The sequence below is a fragment of the Poecile atricapillus genome (assembly GCF_030490865.1).
Source record: "Poecile atricapillus isolate bPoeAtr1 chromosome 26 unlocalized genomic scaffold, bPoeAtr1.hap1 SUPER_26_unloc_1, whole genome shotgun sequence".
Lineage (NCBI taxonomy): Eukaryota > Metazoa > Chordata > Aves > Passeriformes > Paridae > Poecile > Poecile atricapillus.
This window is the reverse complement of record NW_026708975.1, coordinates 44334-64489: the sequence shown is the minus strand read 5'-3', so window position 1 is coordinate 64489 and position 20156 is coordinate 44334. Positions and strand designations below refer to the sequence as shown.

Sequence of the window (20156 nt, the reverse complement as noted above, 5' to 3'; positions counted from 1 at the left end):
TTTTATTGATTTTATTGCGTTTTTATTGGTTTTTTTAATTGTTTTTATTGTTTTTTTATAGTTTTTAATATTTTTTATTGTTTTTATTGTGTTTTTTATTGTTTTTATTGCACTTGGCTCCGGCCCCGCCCAAGGTGGGGACACCCCAGGACCGCAGGGGGCGGGGCCGAGGCAGGTAATTAATATTTAAATTAATATTTAAATGAATTAAAGGCACCGAGGCCACGCCCCCTCGGGAATTCGGGGCGGGATTTAAAGAATCCTCTGGAAGGTTCCGGATCAGGAATCGGCCAAACGCAGCAGGGGCCCGGCGGCCGTGGGGACACTGCGGGGTCAGAGGTCACGGGGGGGTCACACAGGGGTCAGGGGTCACACAGGGGTCACTCAGAGGTCACAGGGGTCACACAGGGGTCACACAGAGGTCACACAGGGGTCAGGGGTCACGGGGGGGTCACAGGGGCCCGGTGGCCGTGGGGACACTGCGGGGTCAGAGGTCACTCAGGGGTCACTCAGGGGTCACAGAGAGGTCATGGGGTCACTCAGGGTCACTCAGGGGTCACACAGGGGTCAGGGGTCACGGGGGGGTCACAGGGCCCGGCGTCTGTGGGGACACTGCGGGGTCAGAGGTCACTCAGAGGTCAGGGGTCACTCAGGGTCACAGAGAGGTCATGGGGTCACTCAGGGGTCACTCAGGGGTCAGGGGTCATGGGGCGGTCACAGGGCCCGGTGTCTGTGGGGACACTGCGGGGTCAGAGGTCACACAGGGGTCACTCAGGGGTCACTCAGAGGTCACTCAGGGTCACAGAGAGGTCACAGGGAGGTCAGGGGTCACTCAGGGGTCAGGGGTCACTCAGGGGTCACACAGAGGTCAGAGGTCAGTACCTGAGCAGCTGTTGATCCCCAGCAGGTCGTGCAGCAGGAAGGGGACCCCCAGCCCGGCCCCCGGGGGGGTCACACAGGGGTCACACAGGGGTCAGGGTCACTCAGGGGTCACTCAGGGGTCACTCAGGGGTCACTCAGGGGGGTCAGGGGTCAGTACCTGAGCAGTTTCTCCTCCCCAGCAGGTCGTGCAGCAGGAAGGGGACCCCCAGCCCGGCCCCCGGGGGGGTCACACAGGGGTCACAGGGAGGTCACACAGGGGTCACAGGGAGGTCAGGGGTCACTCAGGGGTCACTCAGAGGGGTCAGAGGTCAGTACCTGAGCAGTTTCTCCTCCCCCAGGAGGTCGTGCAGCAGGAAGGGGACCCCCAGCCCGGCCCCCGGGGGGGTCACACAGGGGTCACAGGGAGGTCAGGGGTCACAGGGGGGTCAGAGGTCACTCAGGTGTCACTCAGGGGTCACTCAGGGGGGTCAGGGGTCAGTACCTGAGCAGTTTCTCCTCCCCCAGCAGGTCGTGCAGCAGGGAAGGGGACCCCCAGCCCGGCCCCCCGGGGGGGGTCACACAGGGGTCACACAGGGGTCACACAGGGGTCAGGGGTCACAGGGAGGTCAGAGGTCACTCAGGGGGGTCAGAGGTCAGTACCTCAGTAGCTGTTGATCCCCCAGCAGGTCGTGCAGCAGGAACGGGACCCCCAGCCCGGCCCCCGGGGGGGTCACACAGGGGTCACAGGGGGGTCAGGGGTCACAGGGAGGTCAGGGGTCACTCAGAGGTCACTCAGAGGGGTCAGGGGTCACAGGGGTCAGTACCTGAGCAGCTGTTGGTCCCCCAGGAGGTCGTGCAGCAGGAAGGGGACCCCCAGCCCGGCCCCCGGGGGGGGTCACAGGGGGGGTCACACAGGGGTCACACAGGGTCAGGGGTCAGGGGTCACTCAGGGGTCACTCAGGGTCACAGGGGTCAGTACCTGAGCAGTTTCTGGTCTCCCAGCAGGTCGTGCAGCAGGAACGGGACCCCCAGCCCGGCCCCCGGGGGGGTTTTCCCCCCCTGCAGCTCCCTCAGGGGAACCTCGCGGTGCCGCGAGCGCCGGACCAGGGACAGCAGAGCCCGGCGGCCTGGGGACAGCGGGGGGGACAGCAGGGACAGTGGGGGGGTCAGGGGGGGTCAGGGGGGCTTTGGGGGGGGATTGGGGGGGCTCACAGGTCTGGGGACAATGGGGACAGTGGGGGACAATTGGGGGGGCCCAGGGGGGGATTGGGGGGGGTCAGGGGGGACCAGCGGGGACAGCGGGGGGGTCAGGGGGTCAGGGGGGGTCAGGGGGGCTCAGGGGGGGACTGGGGGGACTTTGGGGGGGCTTGGGTGGGGGATTGGGGGTGGGCTCACAGGCCTGGGGACAGCGGGGGACAGCGGGGGGTCAGGGGGTCAGGGAGGGACAGTCGGGGACCAAAGGGGGGGTCAGAGGGGGTCAAGGGGGTGTCCCTGGGCCTGGGGGACAGCGGGGACAGCAGGGGAGGGGGTTTGGGGGTCCCAGGGGGGGGGTTCAAAAGGGCCTTGGGGGGTTCAGGAGTGTTCCAGAAGGTTCCAGGTGGTCCCAGGGGGGTCCCAGGGAGCTCCAGGGGGTCCCAGGGGAGTTCAAGGGGGGGTCTCAGAGGGTCCCCAGGGGGATCCCAGGTGGTCCCAGAGCGTCCCAGGGGGTCTCAGAGGGTCCCAGGTGGTCCCAGGGGTCCCCAGGTGGTCCCAGGTGATCCCAGGTGGTCCCCAGGTGGTCCCAGGGGTTTCCAGGGGTTCCCAGGTGATCCCAGATGATCCCAGGTGATCCCAGGTGGTCCCAAGGGGTCTCAGGAGGTTCCAGGAGATTCCCAGGTGATCCCAGGTGGTCTCAGGTGGTCCCAGGGGTCCCCAGGTGGGTCCCAGGGGGTTCCCAGGGGGGTCCCAGGTGGTCCCAAGGGGTCTCAGGGGGGTCCCAGGGGTTCCCAGGTGATCCCAGGTGGTCCCAGGTGATCCCAGGTGGTCCCAGGGGTCCCCAGGTGGTCCCAGGAGATTCCCAGGTGGTCCCAGGTGGTCCCAGGGGGGTCCCAGGTGGTCCCAGGGTGATCCCAGGTGATCCCAGGGTGGTCCCAGGGGTCCCCAGGTGGTCTCAGGTGGTCCCAGGTGGTCCCAGGTGGTCCCAGGGGTTCCCAGATGATCCCAGGTGGTCCCAGAGGTCCCCAGGTGGTCCCAGGTGGTCCCAAGGGGTCTCAGGGGGGTCCCAGGTGTCCCCAGGGTGGTCCCAGGTGATCCCAGGTGGTCCCAGGGGGGTCCCCAGATGATCCCAGGTGGTCCCAGGGTGATCCCAGGTGATCCCAAGGGGTCCCAGGTGGTCCCAGGGGTCCCCAGGTGGGTCCCAGGTGGTCCCAAGGGGTCTCAGGTGGTCCCAGGGTGATCCCAGGGGTCCCCAGATGATCCCAGGGGGGGTCTCAGGAGGTTCCCAGGTGATCCCAGGTGATCCCAAGGGGTCCCAGGGGTCCCAGGTGGTCCCAGGGGGGTCTCAGGAGGTTCCAGGAGATTCCCAGGTGATCCCAGGTGGTCCCAGGGGGTCCCAGGGGGGTCCCAGGGTGATCCCAGGGGTCCCCAGATGATCCCAGGTGGTCCCAGGTGGTCCCAGGGGGTCCCAGGTGGTCCCAGGGGTCCCCAGGTGTCCCAGGGGTCCCCAGGGTGGTCCCAGGTGTCCCCAGGTGATCCCAGGGGTCCCCAGATGATCCCAGGGGGGGTCCCAGGTGATCCCAGGTGATCCCAGGGGGTCCCAGGGTGGTCCCAGGTGGTCCCAGGGGGGTCCCAGGTGGTCCCCAGATGATCCCAGGTGGTCCCAGGGGTCCCCAGGTGGTCTCAGGTGTCCCGAGGTGGTCCCAGGGGGTCCCAGGTGGTCCCAGGGGGTCCCAGGTGGTCCCAGGGGGGGTCCCAGGTGGTCCCAGGTGTCCCCAGGTGATCCCAGGGGGGGTCCCAGGTGATCCCAGGTGGTCCCAGGGGTGTCCCAGGTGGTCCCAGGGGTCCCCAGGTGGTCCCCAGGTGGTCCCAGGTGGTCTCAGGTGGTCCCAGGGGTCCCCAGGTGGTCTCAGGTGGTCCCAGGGGGGTCACAGGGGTCCCCAGGTGGTCTCAGGGTGGTCCCAGGGGTCCCCAGGCCGGGGGGTCCGCGCTCACCGCGCAGCAGAGCCCTCAGGAAGCGCCCGGCTCCCGGCACCGCCAGCCACCAACTCCCGGCGTCGCGCACGGTCAGGAGCCCCGCGGCCACCAGAGCCCTGCCGGGGCCACCAGAGCACGGCTGTGGCTACCAGAGCCTGGCTGTGGCCACCAGAACCCGGCTGTGGCCACCAGAGCCTGGCTGGGGCCACCAGAGCCCTGCCGGGGCCACCAGAGCCCTGCTGTGGCCACCAGAGCCCTGCCGGGGCCACCAGAGCCCTGCTGTGGCCACCAGAGCATGGCTGTGGCCACCAGAACCTGGCTGTGGCCACCAGAACCTGGCTGGGGCCACCAGAGCCCTGCCGGGGCCACCAGAGCACGGCTGTGGCCACCAGAACCTGGCTGTGGCCACCAGAACCTGGCTGTGGCCACCAGAACCTGGCTGTGGCCACCAGAGCCTGGCTGTGGCCACCAGAGCCCTGCCGGGGCCACCAGAACCCGGCTGTGGCCACCAGAGCACGGCTGTGGCCACCAGAACCTGGCTGTGGCCACCAGAACCTTCCTGTGGCCATCAGAGCCCCGCGGCCACCAGAGCCCTGCCGGGGCCACCAGAGCATGGCTGTGGCCAGCAGAACCTGGCTGTGGCCACCAGAGCCCTGCCGGGGCCACCAGAGCCTGGCTGTGGCCAGCAGAACCTGGCTGTGGCCACCAGAGCCCTGCCGGGGCCACCAGAGCCCGGCTGTGGCCAGCAGAACCTGGCTGTGGCCACCAGAGCCCTGCCGGGGCCACCAGAGCCTGGCTGTGGCCACCAGAACCCGGCTGTGGCCACCAAAACCCTGCTGGGGCCACCAGAGCCCTGCCAGGGCCACCAGAACCTGGCTGTGGCCACCAGAACCCCCCCGAGCCATCCTGGGGGTCCCAAATCCCACCCTGGGCTGTCCCCAGGTGTCTCAGGTGTGTTTTTGGTGTCCCCAGGTCCCCCCAGGTGTCCCCAGGTGTGTCCCAGGTGTATCTCAGGTGTATCTCAGGTGTATCTCAGGTGTCCCCAGGTGTCCCCAGGTGTCCCCAGGTGTCCCCAGGTGTCCCAGGTGTCCCCAGGTGTCCCCAGGTGTCCCCAGGATGTCCCCAGGTGTCCCCAGGTGTGCCCCAGGTGTCCCTAGGTGTGTTTTTGGTGTCCCCAGGTGTCCCCAGGTGTCTCTCAGGTGTCCCCAGATGTCCCCAGGTGTATTTCAGGTCCCCCCAGGTGTCCCCAGGTGTCCCCAGGTGTGTTTTTGGTGTCCCCAGGTGTCCCCAGGTGTGTTTTTGGTGTCCCCAGGTGTCCCCAGGTGTCCCCAGGTGTGTCCCCAGGTGTCCCCAGGTGTCCCCAGCTGTCCCCAGGTGTCCCCAGGTGTGTCCCCAGGTGTCCCCAGGTGTACCCCAGGTGTATCTCAGGTGTATCTCAGGTGTCCCAGGTGTCCCCAGGTGTGTCCCCAGGTGTCCCTTACGTCACATCCCTGTCCCCAAAGCCGAGCTCTCTCATCCTCGGCTGCTCCAGGCTCAGCTCGGGGGGTCCCGGCCACGGCCACGTCCAGAAAGCGCCGGACCAGCCCCTCCCGGGGGGTCCCGGCCACCGCTGCCAGGGCCTGGGGGGTCACAGGGGTCACTCAGGGGTCACCGGGGTCACCCAGGGGTCAGTGGGGTCACTCAGGGGTCACCGGGGTCACCCAGGGGTCACTGAGGGGTCACCAGGGGGTCCCGGCCACGGCCACGTCCAGGAAACGCCGGACCAGCCCCTCCCGGGGGGTCCCAGCCACGGCCAGCAGGGCCTGGGGGTCACCAAGAGGTCACCAAGGTCACCCAGGGGTCAGCGGGGTCACTGAGGGTCACTGAGGGGTCACCAGGGGGTCCCGGCCACGGCCACGTCCAGGAAACGCCGGACCAGCCCCTCCCGGGGGGTCCCGGCTACCGCTGCCAGGGCCTGGGGGTCACAGGGGTCACTCAGGGGTCAGCGGGGTCACCCAGGGGTCACTGGGGGGGGTCACTGAGGGGTCACAGGGTCATTGAGGGGTCACTGAGGGGTCACCAAGGTCACCCAGGGGTCACCCAGGGGTCACTGAGGGGTCACCAGGGGGTCCCGGCCACCGCTGCCAGGGCCTGGGGGTCACCAAGGGGTCACTCAGGGGTCACCGAGGGGTCACAGGGTCATTGAGGGTCACTGAGGGGGTCACCCAGGGGTCACTGGGGGTCACTGAGGGGTCACTGAGGGGTCACCAAGGGGTCACAGGGTCATTGAGGGTCACTGAGGGGTCACTGAGGGGTCACCAGGGGTCACTGAGGGGTCACTCAGGGGTCACCGGGATCACTGAGGGTCACAGGGGTCACCCAGGGGTCACTGGGGGGTCACTGAGGGGTCACTCAGGGGTCACTGAGAGGTCACTCAGGGGTCACTGAGGGGTCACTGAGGGGTCACCGGGGGGTCACTGAGGGGTCACCGGGGTCACCAGGGTCACTGAGGGGTCACTCAGAGTGCACCAGGGGTCACTCAGGGTCACTCAGGGGTCACCTAGGGGTCACCCAGGGGTCACCGGGATCACTGAGGGTCACGGGGGTCACCCAGGGGTCACTGAGGGGTCACTCAGGGGTCACCGGGGGGTCACTCAGGGGTCACTGAGGTCACTGAGGGGTCACCCAGGGGTCATTGGGGTCATTCAGGGGTCACCAGGGGGTCACTGAGGGGTCATGGGGTCACCCAGGGAGTCACTGGGGTCACCCAGGGGTCACTGAGGGGTCACCGGGGTCACTCAGGGTCACCCAGGGGTCACTGGGGGTCACCAGGGGTCACCGAGGGGTCACTGGGGTCACTGAGGGGTCACTGAAGGTCACAGGGGTCACCCAGGGGTCACTCAGGGGTCACTCAGGGGTCACTCAAGGGTCACCCAGGGGTCACCAGGATCACTGAGGGTCACGGGGGTCACCCAGGGGTCACTGAGGGGTCACCCAGGGGTCACTGAGAGGTCACTGGGGTCACCAGGGTCACTGAGGGGCCACTCAGAGTGCACCAGGGGTCACTCAGGGGTCACTCAGGGGTCACTCAAGGGTCACCCAGGGGTCACCCAGGGGTCACCCAGGGGTCACCGGGATCACTGAGGGTCGCAGGGGTCACCCAGGGGTCATCCAGGGGTCACTCAGGGGTCACCCAGGGGGTCACTGAGGGGTCATGGGGTCACCCAGGGGTCACTGGGGGTCACCAGGGGTCACCGAGGGGTCACTGGGGTCACTGAGGGGTCACCCAGGGGTCATTGGGGTCACTGAGGGTCACGGGGGTCACTGAGGGGTCACTGAGGGGTCACTGAGGGGTCACTGAGGGGTCACCGGGGTCACCGGGGGTCACTGAGGGGTCACTGAGGGGTCACTGAGGGGTCACTGAGGGGTCACAGGGGGGTCCCCGGGGGGGTCCCAGGGGGGGTCCCAGGGGGGGTCACTGAGGGGTCACTGGGGGGTCACTGAGGGGTCACTGAGGGGTCACTGAGGGGTCACAGGGGGGGTCCCGGGGGGGGTCCCCGGGGGTGTTTCCGGTACCTTCTCCCGGTACAGCTCCAGGCTGACCACGCCCAGCGCGTCGGGGCCCAGCCCCAGGTGCAGGAACCGAACCCGGCCCTGGTCACGGAGCCGGTTCTGGGGGGGGGAGAGAGGGGTTAGGGGGGTCCTGGGGGGGTTCTGGGGGTCCTGAGGGGTCCTGGGGGGGTCTTGAGGGGTCCCGGGGGGGGTTCTGGGGATCCTGGGGAGTCCTGGGGGGGTTTTGGGGGTTCTGGGGGGGGTCCCAGGGGGGATTCTGGGGGCCCCAGAGGGGTCTGGGGGGGTCCAAGGGGGGTCCTGGAGGGTCCTGCGGGGGTCCCGGGGGGTCTTGAGGGGTCCTGGGGGGTCTGGGGGGGTCCCGAGGGGTTCTGGGGGTTCCCCAGAGGGTCCTGGGGGGGTTTTGGGGAGTTCCCGGGGGTCCCAGGGTTATTTTGAGGGTTCCCAGGGGGTTTTTGGGGGTCCTGGGGAGGTTTTGGGGGGTCCCGGGGTTGTTTTTGGGGGTTCCCGGGGGTGTTTTGGGGGGTCCCGGGGTTGTTTTGGGGGGGTCCCGGGGTTGTTTTTGGGGTTCCCGGGGGTCCCAGGGTTGTTTTTGGGGTTCCCAGGGGGTCCCGGGGGTGTTTTGGGGGGTCCCGGGGGTGTTTTTGGGGGTCCCAGGGTTGTTTTGGGGGGTTCCCGGGGGTCCCGGGGGTGTTTTTGGGGGGTCCCGGGGGTGTTTTTGGGGGGGTCCCGGGGTTGTTTTGGGGGGGTCCCGGGGATCCCGGGGTTGTTTTTGGGGGTCCCGGGGTTGTTTTTGGGGGTCCCGGGGGTGTTTTGGGGGTCCCGGGGGTGTTTTTGGGGGTCCCGGGGGTGTTTTTTGGGGTTCCCAGGGGGTCCCGGGGGTGTTTTTGGGGGTTCCCGGGGTTGTTTTTGGGGGTCCCGGGGTGTTTTTGGGGGCTCCCGGTGCTCACCAGGTGCCGATCCACGGCTGTCCGGTCCCTGACGAGGGCGTAGAGCTGATGGCGCAGGACGAGCGGGGGCAGCGCGTCCCCGAACAGGCGCCGGGGGAAGAGCTCGGCCACGGCCCCGAGAGCGGCCTCGACCTCGGCCGGGGAGCCTGGGGGGGGCGGGGGGGAGCTGGGACCACCGGGACCCCCACGGGAACCCCCCCCGGGACCCCCAGAACAACCCTGGGACCACCGGGACCCACCCGGGACCACCGGGACCCCCCTGGGACCCCCAGAACAACCCTGGGACCACCGGGACCCCCACGGGAACCCCCCCCGGGACCCCCGGGACCCACCCGGGACCACCGAGAACACCCTGGGACCCCCCCGGGACCACCGAGAACACCCTGGGACCCCCCCGGGAAGCCCCAGAATGACCCGGGACCCCCAGAACAACCCCGGGACCACCGGGACCCCCCGGGACCCCCAGAACAACCCCGGGACCCCCGGGACCCCCAGAACAACCCCGGGACCACCGGGGGACAACCGGGAACACCCCGGGACCACCGGGAACCCCCAGAAACCCCCCGGGACCCTCCGAACCCCCCCGGGACCACCGGGACCCCCCCGGGACCACCGGGAACCCCCCCTGAGACCACCGGGACCCACCCGGGACCACGGGAACAACCATGGGACCACCGGGACCCCCCACGGGAACCCCCCCGGGACCCCCAGAACAACCCTGGGACCACCGGGAACAACCCCGGGACCACCGGGAACCCCCCTGGAACCACCGGGACCACCCGGGGAACCCCCAGAACAACCCTGGAACCACCGGGACCCCCCCGGGACCCCTCAGAACCCCCCCGGGACCCTCCCAACCCCCCCGGGACCCCCCCGAGACCCCCAGAACCCCCCCGAGACCCCCGGAACCCCCCCGGGACCCCCCGGTTCCCCTCAGCCCCCCCCGGTACCGTCGGCTCTCGGTTCCTCTCCCGGCAGCTCCGGCCGGCGCCGTTTGGCCCCGAGGGCTCCGGTGCCGTCCCGAGGCGGCGGCGGCGGCTCATGAGGGGCCCGGGGGGGTTTTTGGGGGGTTTTTGGGGGTTTTTGGGGAGTTTTGGGGGGTTTGGGGGGCTCCGCGCCCCCCCGGGAACGGCGCCGCCAGCGCTGGGCGGGCGCGCGGTGATGGCGTCACTGAGGCGCGACGCCGCGCGGGGGCGGTGACGTCACGGAGCGGCGCGCGGTGATGACGCGAAAGGCGGGAACGAACCATTGGGAACACGGGGAGGGGGGGGGGTGTTGAGGGACAAAACCATGTGGGGAACGGGGGGGGAACGGAACGAACCATGGGGAGCGAATGGGGGGAGCGAAAGGGGTTTAACCAATGGAATGAATGGACTGAACCACTCCAGAGCGGGGGGGGAACGGGGTTTAACCAATGGGATGAACGGACTGAACCACTCGAGAGCAGGGGGTGAACGGAACGAACCACAGGGAGAGAAGGGGGTTCAACCAATGGGATGAACGGACTGAACCACCTGAGAGCGGGGGTGGGAACAGAACGAACCATGGGGAACCAATGGGGGAGGAGCCAATGGGGTTTAACCAATGGGATGAACGGACTGAACCACTCGAGAGCAGCAGGGGGGGAACGGAACGAACCACAGGGAGTGAAGGGGGTTTAACCAATGGGATGAATGGACTGAACCACTCCAGAGGGGGGGGGGAACGGGGTTTAACCAATGGGATGAACGGACTGAACCATTTGAGAGCGGGGGGGAATGGACAGAACCATGAGGAACCAATGGGGGGGAGTGAATGGGGTTTAACCAATGGGATGAATGGACTGAACCACTTCAGAGCAGAGGGGGGGAGACTGGACAGAACCACGGGGAGCAAACGGGGTTTAACCAATGGGATGAACGGACTCAACCACTCAAGAGCAGGGGGAACGGGGTTTAACCAATGGATGAACCACTCGAGAGTGGAGTGGGGTGAACGGAACGAACCACGGGGAGCGAACGGGGGAGGAGCCAAGGGGGTTTAACCAATGGGCTGAACGGACTGAACGGACTCAACCACTCGAGAGCAGGGGGGGAATGGAACGAACCATGGGGAACCAATGGGGGAGGAGCCAAGGGGGTTTAACCAATGGGATGAACGGACTGAACCACTCGAGAGCAGGGGGGGAACACGGTTTAACCAATGGACTGAACCACTCGAAAGCAGAGTGGGGGTGAACGGAACGAACCATGGGGAGCGAACGGGGGAGAAGCCAAGGGGGTTTAACCAATGGGCTGAACGGACTGAACCACTCGAGATCGGGGGGGGGGGGAACAGAACGAACCATGGGGAACCAATGGGGGAGGAGCCAAGGGGGTTTAACCAATGGGATGAACGGACTCAACCACTCCAGAGCGGGGGGGAACAGGTTTAACCAATGGGATGAATGGACTGAACCATTTGAGAGCAGAGGGGGGAGATTGGACAGAACCATGGGGCGTGAAGGGGGTTTAACCAATGGGATGAATGGACTGAACCACTCGAGAGCAGGGGGGGAACAGGGTTTAACCAATGGACTGAACCACTCGAGAGCGGAGTGGGGGGAACAGGGTTTAACCAATGGACTGAACCACTCGAGAGCAGGGGGGGAACACGATTTAACCAATGGACTGAACCACTCGAGAGCGGAGTGGGGGTGAACGGAACGAACCATGGGGAGCGAACGGGGGAGGAGCCAAGGGGGTTTAACCAATGGACTGAACCACAAGGGGGTTTAACCAATGGACTGAACCACTCCAGAGCAGGGGGGAACAGGGTTTAACCAATGGGCTGAACCACTCGAGAGCAGGGGGGGAACAGGGTTTAACCAATGGACTGAACCACTCGAGAGCGGAGCGGGGGCGAACGGAACGAACCACACGGACCCACAGAACGGGAGGGTGTGAGGTCCCTTTATTGCGTGTACAGGCTGGCGGCGAAGACGATGTCGCGCTTGATCATGGCGGCGGCCGCCTCCATCTTGGCGGCCAGGGCGGGGTCGCCCACGACGCGCGCGGCCTGGCGCAGCTCCCGCAGCAGCTCCTCCAGGCGCTGGATCGCCCGCACCACCGTCCCCTCCTGCACCGGCGCGCCGCGCGCGCGATCGCCGCAAACGGCTGCCAACGGGGGGGGGGGACCACGGGGACGGGGTCAGGGGGGAGATGGGGGGGAGATGGGGTGGCCCAGGGGTGTGCTGGGTGGCCCAGAGGGACCCAGAGTGGCCCAGGGGTGGCCCAAGGGGTCTCAAGGGTGGCCCAGGGGTGTTCTGGGTGGCCCAGAGGGACCCAGGGGTGGCCCAGAGTGACCCAAGGGTGACCCAGAGGGACCCAGAGTGGCCCAGAGTGACCCAGAGGGACCCAGAGTGACCCAGAGGGACCCAGGGGTGGCCCAGGGCTGGCCCAGAGTGTCCCAAAGGTGGCCCAGGGGTGGCCCAGAGTGACCCAGGGGTGGCCCAGAGTGACCCAGAGTGTCCCAGGGTGACCCAGAGTGTCCCAAAGTGGCACAAAAGTGGCCCAGGGGTGACCCAGAGTGGCCCAGAGTGGCCCAGGGGTGTCCCAAGGGTGTCCCAGGGGTGTTCTGGGTGTCCCAGAGGGACCCAGGGGTGGCCCAGAGTGGCCCAAAGTGACCCAGAGGGACCCAGGGGTGGCCAGAGTGACCCAGAGTGGCCCAAAGTGACCCAGAGGGACCCAGGGGGTGGCTGAGGATGACCAAGGGGGTCTCAAGGGTGTCCAGGGTGACCCAGAGTGACCCAGGGGTGGCCCAGGGGTGGCCGAGGGTGGCCCAGGGGGTCTCAAGGGGTCTCAAGGATGTCCCAGGGTGGCTCAGAGTGACCCAAAGTGGCCCAAAGGTGGCCCAGGGGTGACCCAGAGTGGCCCAGGATGACCCAGAGTGACCCAGGGGTGGCCCAGGGGTGGCCCAGGGGTGGTCCCAGGGTATTTTTGGGTGTCCCCAGGGTATTTTTGAGAGTCCCAGGGTATTTTTGTGGTCCCGGGGTAATTTTTGGGGGGTCCCGGGATATTTTGGTGGTCCCAGGGGTATTTTTGGTGTCCCCAGGGTATTTTTGATGGTCCCAGGGTATTTTTGGGTGTCCCCAGGGTATTTTTGGGTGTCCCCAGGGTATTTCTGTGGTCCCAGGGTATTTTTGGGGGTCCCCAGGGTATTTTTGGTGGTCCCAGGGTATTTTTTCGGGGGTCCTGGGGTATTTTTGGGGGTCTCACCATGCCCCTGGCCCACTCGTAGACACCTGGACCAGGCTGAAGCCGAACTGGGCCACGAAGTCGTCGGGGCCGGGGCCCGAGGCCGTGCTGCTGCTCCAGGCGGCCGACGCGGGCGGCAACGGCCTGGAGGCGCTGCAGGGCCTGGGGAGGGGTCCAGAGAGACCCCTGAGACCCCAGACCCAAATCCTGAACCCCCTGAGACCCCAGACCCAAATCCTGACCTCCCTGAGACCCCCAGACCCAAATCCTGAGACCCCAAAACCCCCCTGGAGGCGCTGCAGGGCCTGGGGAGGGGTCCAGAGAGACCCCTGAGAGACCCCAGACCCAAATCCTGAACCCCCCTGAGACCCCAGACCCAAATCCTGAGACCCCCTGAGACCCCAGACCCAAATCCTGAGACCCCCTGAGACCCCAGACCCAAATCCTGAACCCCCACCCTGAGACCCCCAGACCCAAATCCTGAACCTCCCTGAGACCCCAGACCCAAATCCTGAGACCCCCTGAGACCCCAGACCCAAATCCTGAGACCCCCAGACCCAAATCCTCAACCCCCTGAGACCCCAGACCCAAATCCTGAGACCCCCTGAGACCCCAGACCCAAATCCTGAACCCCCCCTGAGACCCCAGACCCAAATCCTGAGACCCCCCCTGAGACCCCAGACCCAAATCCTCAACCCCCAACCCCAGACCCAAATCCTGAGACCCCAAATCCCCCCTGCAGGCGCTGCAGGGCCTGGGGAGGGGTCCAGAGAGACCCCTGAGAGACCCCAGACCCAAATCCTGCTCCAGGGCCTGGGGAGGGGTCGCCAGAGACCCCCCAGATCCCCCAAACCCCACTCCCCTCACCCCCCAGACCCCCCAAACCCCCCCAAATCCACTTCCCCTCACCCCCCAGACGCCCCAAACCCCCTCCCCTCACCCCCAAGAGACCCCCAAACCCCCCCCAGACCCCCAAACCCCCCCAAATCCCCCTCCCCTCACTCCTGAGAGACCCCAAACCCCCCCCAGACCCCTCAAACCCCCCCAAACCCCCCCAAACCCCCCCAAATCCCCCTCCCCTCACCCCAAATCCCCCTCCCCTCACCCCTGAGAGACCCCAGACCCCCCAAACCCCCCCCAAACCCCCCCAAACCCCACCCCCCACCCCTCCCCTCACCTCCTCCAGGGCCGTGGGCAGCCCTCGGGCCGGGGGTCCCCGCTGCGGCCGGGGGTCACCAGGCAGGAGAGCAGGGCCACGCTCTCCTCGGGCCTGAGCGGGGTCAGGACGTTCCCCAGCAGCAGCTCCGTCAGCACCAGCTGCTCCGTGCTCAGCAGAGCGGCCACGCGGCCCCCCAGGGACACCGCGCCCCCAGAGATGTACCCCAGCTCTGTGAGAACCTGGGGGGGTCACACAGGGGTCACTCAGGGGTCACAGAGAGGTCACGGGGTCACAGAGAGGTCATGAGGTCACTCAGAGGTCATGGGGTCACACAGCCCCCCAGGGACACCGCGCCCCCAGAAATGTAACCGAGCTCTGTGAGAACCTGGGGGGGTCACACAGGGGTCACTCAGGGTCATGGGTCACTCAGGGGTCATGGGGTCACTCAAGGGTCACTCAGGGGTCATGAGGTCACTCAGAGGTCATGGGGTCACACAGCCCCACAGGGACACCGCGCCCCTGAGATGTACCCCAGCTCTGTGAGAACCTGGGGGGGTCACACAGGGGTCACTCAGGGGTCACTCAGGGGTCACTCAGGGGTCATGGGGTCACTCAGAGGTCACGGGGTCACACAGGGCCACGCGGCCCCCCAGGGACACCGCGCCCCCAGAAATGTACCCCAGCTCGGACAGGACCTGGGGGGGTCACACAGGGGTCACACAGGGGTCACAGAGAGGTCACGGGGTCACAGAGAGGTCATGAGGTCACTCAGAGGTCATGGGGTCACACAGCCCCCCAGGGACACCGCGCCCCCAGAAATGTACCCCAGCTCAGACAGGACCTGGGGGGGTCACACAGGGGTCATGGGGTCACTCAGGGGTCACTCAGGGGTCACTCAGAGGTCATGGGGTCACACACGGCCACGCGGCCCCCCAGGGACACCGCGCCCCCAGAAATGTACCCCAGCTCTGTGAGAACCTGGGGGGGTCACACAGGGGTCATGGGGTCACTCAGAGGTCATGGGGTCACACAGCCCCCCAGGGACACCGCGCCCCCAGAGATGTACCCCAGCTCGGACAGGACCTGGGGGGGTCACACAGGGGTCACTCAGGGGTCATGGGGTCACTCAGGGGTCACTCAGGGGTCATGGGGTCACACAGGGGTCATGGGGTCACACACGGCCACGCGGCCCCCCACGGACACCGCGCCCCCTGAGATGTACCCCAGCTCTGTGAGAACCTGGGGGGGTCACTCAGGGGTCACAGAGAGGTCACGGGGTCACTCAGGGGTCATGGGGTCACTCAGAGGTCATGGGGTCACACAGCCCCCCAGGGACACCGCGCCCCCCCGAGATGTACCCCAGCTCTGTGAGAACCTGGGGGGGTCACACAGGGGTCACACAGGGGTCATGGGGTCACTCAGGGGTCACTCAGAGGTCATGGGGTCACACAGCCCCCCAGGGACACCGCGCCCCCAGAGATGTACCCCAGCTCTGTGAGAACCTGGGGGGTCACACAGGGGTCACTCAAGGGTTATGGGGTCACTCAGGGGTCACTCAGGGGTCACAGAGAGGTCACGGGGTCACAGAGAGGTCATGGGGTCACTCAGAGGTCATGGGGTCACACAGCCCCCAGGGACACCGCGCCCCCAGAGATGTACCCCAGCTCTGTGAGAACCTGGGGGGGTCACACAGGGGTCACTCAGGGGTCATGGGGTCACTCAGAGGTCATGGGGTCACTCAGAGGTCACGCGGCCCCCCAGGGACACCGCGCCCCAGAGATGTACCCCAGCTCTGTGAGAACCTGGGGGGGTCACACAGGGGTCATTCAGAGGTCACGGGGTCACTCAGGGGTCATGGGGTCACTCAGGTGTCATGGGGTCACTCAGGGGTCACTCAGGGGTCACTCAGGGGTCAGGACGTTCCCCAGCAGCAGCTCCGTCAGCACCAGCTGCTCCGTGCTCAGGAGAGCGGCCACGCGGCCCCCCAGGGACACCGCGCCCCCAGAGATGTACCCCAGCTCTGTGAGAACCTGGGGGGGGTCACACAGGGGTCACACAGGGGTCACACAGGGGTCACACAGGGGTCATGGGGTCACCCAGGGGTCATGGGGTCACTCAGAGGTCATGGGGTCCACACAGCCCCCCAGGGACACCGCGCCCCCAGAAATGTACCCCAGCTCGGACAGGACCTGGGGGGGTCACACAGGGGTCATGGGGTCACTCAGGGGTCACTCAGGGGTCACTCAGGGGTCAGGACGTTCCCCAGCAGCAGCTCCGTCAGCACCAGCTGCTCCGTGCTCAGCAGAGCGGCCACGCGGCCCCCGAGCGACACCGCGCCCCCCGAGATGTACCCCAGCTCTGTGAGAACCTGGGGGGTCACACAGGGGTCACTCAGGGGTCACACAGGGGTCATGACGTCACTCAGAGGTCATGGGGTCACACAGCCCCCCAGGGACACCGCGCCCCCAGAGATGTAACCGAGCTCTGTGAGAACCTGGGGGGGTCACTCAGGGGTCACTCAGAGGTCATGGGGTCACTCAGGGGTCATGGGGTCACACAGGGGTCATGGGGTCACACACGGCCACGCGGCCCCCAGGGACACCGCGCCCCCCGAGATGTACCCCAGCTCTGTGAGAACCTGGGGGGGTCACACAGGGGTCACACAGGGGTCACTCAGGGGTCACACAGGGGTCATGGGGTCACTCAGGGGTCACTCAGGGGTCACTCAGGGGTCACCCAGGGGGTCACAGGACCCAGGGATGTCCCCATGTCCAAGCCCCGGTGGCACTTGGGCAGCAGCAGCAGCGATTTGGGGCTCACAGGGTGGGATTTGGGGGGGATTTTGGGGTCCCGGGGGGGTTTGGGGGGTCCTGGGGGGTTTGGGGGGTCCTGAGGGGTTTTGGGGGGTCCTGGGGGGTTTTGGGGGGTCCCAGAGAGGTTTGGGGGGTCCTGGGGGTCTCTGGGGGGTCTCTGGGGGTCTCTGGGGGTCTCACCTCCAGCCTCTGGTGATACTCCGCAGCAGCAGCAGCGATTTGGGGCTCACAGGGTGGGATTTGGGGGGATTTTGGGGTCCTGGGGGGTTTGGGGGTCCTGGGGGGTTTTGGGGGGTCCCAGAGAGGTTTGGGGGGTCCCTGGGGGGTCTCTGGGGGTCTCACCTCCAGCCTCTGGTGATACTCGGGCAGCAGCAGCAGCGATTTGGGGCTCACAGGGAGGGATTTGGGGGGGATTTTGGGGTCCTGGGGGGGGATTTTGGGGTCCCGGGGGGTTTGGGGGGTCCTGGGGGGTTTTGGGGGTCTCTGGGGGGTCTCTGGGGGGTCTCTGGGGGTCTCACCTCCAGCCTCTGGTGATACTCGGGCAGCAGCAGCAGCGATTTGGGGCTCACAGGGGGGGATTTTGGGGCTCACAGGGGGGGATTTGGGGGGGATTTTGGGGTCCTGGGGGGGTTTGAGGGGTCCTGGGGGGTTTTGGGGGGTCCCAGAGAGGTTTGGGGGGTCCCTGGAGGGTCTCTGGGGGGTCTCTGGGGGTCCCTGGGGGGTCTCTGGGGGTCTCACCTCCAGCCTCTGGTGATACTCGGGCAGCAGCAGCAGCGATTTGGGGCTCACAGGGGGGGGATTTGGGGGGGATTTTGGGGGTCCCAGGGGGTTTGGGGGGTCCTGGGGGGTTTTGGGGGGTCCTGGGGAGGTTTGGGGGGTCCCTGGGGGGATTTTGGGGGGTCTCTGGGGGGTCTCTGGGGGGTCTCTGGGGGTCTCTGGGGTCTCACCTCCAGCCTCTGGTGATACTCGGGCAGCAGCAGCAGCGATTTGGGGCTCACAGGGGGGGATTTGGGGGGGATTTTGGGGTCCTGGGGGGGTTTTGGGGGTCCTGGGGGGTTTTGGGGGGTCCCAGGGAGGTTTGGGGGGTCCCTGGGGGATTTTGGGGGGTCTCTGGGGGTCTCACCTCCAGCCTCTGGTGATACTCGGGCAGCAGCAGCAGCGATTTGGGGCTTACAGGGGGGGATTTGGGGGGGATTTTGGGGTCCTGGGGGGGATTTTGGGGTCCTGGGGGGTTTTGAGGGGTCCCAGGGAGGTTTGGGGGGGTTTTTGGGGGGTCCCTGGGGGGTCCCTGGGGGGTCCCTGGGGGGTCTCTGGGGGGGTCTCTGGGGGTCTCACCTCCAGCCTCTGGTGATACTCTGGCAGCAGCAGCAGGGACTGATCCGACAGCTGGAACTGGAGCTCCTCCAGCTGCTCCAGCAGCTCCTGCCTGGCCGCAAACTGGGCGTACTGGGAGGGGCGTGGGGAGGGTTCAGGGGGTCCCCAAAACCCCCAGGACCCCTCAGAACCCCCCAGGACCCCCCAAAAAAAACCCCCAGGACCCCAGGACCCCCCCAGGACCCCTCAGGACCCCCCAGGACCCCCCAGGACCCCCAGGACCCCCCAAAAAACCCCCCAGGACCCCCCCCAGGACCCCTCAGGACCCCCCCAGGACCCCCCAAAAAACCCCCCAGGACCCCCCAAAAAACCCCCCAGGACCCCAGGACCCCCCCAGGACCCCTCAGGACCCCCCAAAAAACCCCCAGGACCCCTCAGGACCCCCCAAAAGCCCCCCAGGACCCCCCATTTGGTACCTGGCGGGGGAATCGGGGGCTCCGGGCACATCAAGCCCCCCTCAGGATCCCCCCAGGACCCCCCAAAAAAACCCCCAGGACCCCCCCAGGACCCCCATTCTGTACCTGGCGGGGGAACCGGGGGCTCCGGGCGCATCGAGCCCCCCTCAGGACCCCCCAGGACCCCCCAAAAACCCCTCAGAACCCCCCAGGACCCCCCAAAAGCCCCCCCAGGACCCCCATTTGGTACCTGGCGGGGAATCGGGGGCTCCGGGCACATCGAGCCCCCCTCAGGAGCCCCCAGGACCCCCCAAAAAACCCCCAGGACCCCCCAAAAGCCCCCAGGACCCCCCAGGACCCCCCAAAAGCCCCCTCAGGACCCCCCAGAAGCCCCCCAGGACCCCCATTCTGTACCTGTTGGGGGAATCGGGGGCTCCGGGCACATCGAGCCCCCCTCAAGACCCCCCAGGACCCCCCAGGACCCCTCAGGACCCCCCCAGGAACCCCCCCAGGACCCCCCCAAAAACCCCCCAGGATCCCACAGGACCCCCCAGGACCCCCAAAAGGTCCCCAGGACCCCCCAGGACCCCCCAAAAGACCCCCGGGACCCCCATTCTGTACCTGGCAGGCGAATCGGGGGCTCCGGGCACATCGAGCCCCCCGCAGGACCCCCCAGGACCCCCCAAAAACCCCTCAGGACCCCCCAAAAAACCCCCCAGGACCCCTCAGGACCCCCCAAAATCCCCCAGGACCCCTCAGGACCCCCCAAAAGCCCCCCAGGACCCCCCCAGGACCCCCATTCTGTACCTGTTGGGGGAATCGGGGGCTCGGGCGCATCGAGCCCCCCTCAGGACCCCCCCCAGGCTCCTCAGGACCCCCCCAGGACCCCCCAAAAGCCCCCCAGGACCCCCATTCTGTACCTGTTGGGGAAATCGGGGGCTCCGGGCACATCGAGCCCCCCTCAGGACCCCCCCCAGGCTCCTCAGGACCCCCCCAGGACCCCCCCAAAAGCCCCCCAGGACCCCCATTCTGTACCTGTTGGGGGAATCGGGGGCTCCGGGCACATCGAGCCCCCCTCAGGACCCCCCCCAGGCTCCTCAGGACCCCCCAAAAGCCCCCCCAGGACCCCCCAGGACCCCCCCAGGACCCCCCAAAACCCCCCCAGGACCCCCATTTGGTACCTGTTGGGGGAATCGGGGGCTCGGGCACATCGAGCCCCCCTCAGGACCCCCCCCAGGCTCCTCAGCTCGGCCGCCGCCGCCAGCACCGAGGGGTCCCGGCCCCCCGAGACCCCCAGAGCCTCCAGCAGGGGGAGACCCCCCCCCCCATCCCGGGAGGAGCCCCCCGCCAGCCTCAGCAGCTCCTGCAGGGCTGAGCTGAGACCCCCGCCCGGGGGGGGAGAGCTGGGGAGGGGATGGGGGGAGAGGGGGAGAGACAGAAAATGGGGAGAAATGGAAAAATCCCAGAGAAAACCCCAAAATCCACGGGGAGAGACACAAAAACCACGGCCAGACCCCCTGAGATTCCCCAAATCCCCCCAGGACCCCCAAATCCCCCCGAAATCCCTCCAGGACCCCCAAATTCTGCCCAGGACCCCCCAAATTCCCCCAAATCCCCCCCAGGACCCTCAAATCTCCCCCCAAGACCCCCAAATCCCCCCCACGGAATCA

The 20156-nt window shown here is 67.1% G+C and overlaps 2 protein-coding genes across 2 annotated transcripts in view; both read right to left on the bottom strand.

The window, feature by feature from the left end:
• Positions 1 to 146: 146 nt before the first annotated feature.
• On the bottom strand, positions 147 to 9574 carry STK19 (serine/threonine kinase 19). The gene is made up of 8 exons (XM_058828310.1): positions 9482 to 9574; positions 9177 to 9249; positions 8539 to 8677; positions 7588 to 7683; positions 5514 to 5651; positions 4051 to 4148; positions 1841 to 1988; positions 147 to 325 (listed from the first exon to the last, which is right to left on the bottom strand). The coding sequence occupies exons 1-8, from the start codon at positions 9572 to 9574 to the stop codon at positions 280 to 282; spliced, it is 831 nt and encodes a 276-aa protein (XP_058684293.1). The 3' UTR covers positions 147 to 279.
• A 1873-nt stretch (positions 9575 to 11447) lies between these two features.
• LOC131573958 (superkiller complex protein 2-like) overlaps positions 11448 to 20156 on the bottom strand; it is a 52201-nt gene continuing 43492 nt past the window's right edge. Inside the window, 12 exon segments of the mRNA XM_058828305.1 lie at positions 11448 to 11647; positions 11650 to 11665; positions 12767 to 12907; positions 13923 to 14166; positions 14517 to 14599; positions 14823 to 14882; positions 15063 to 15143; positions 15824 to 15934; positions 16162 to 16272; positions 16480 to 16542; positions 18053 to 18163; positions 19715 to 19889. Of these exon segments, the coding sequence (XP_058684288.1) occupies positions 11463 to 11647; positions 11650 to 11665; positions 12767 to 12907; positions 13923 to 14166; positions 14517 to 14599; positions 14823 to 14882; positions 15063 to 15143; positions 15824 to 15934; positions 16162 to 16272; positions 16480 to 16542; positions 18053 to 18163; positions 19715 to 19889 (1381 nt within the window). The 3' untranslated portion in view covers positions 11448 to 11462.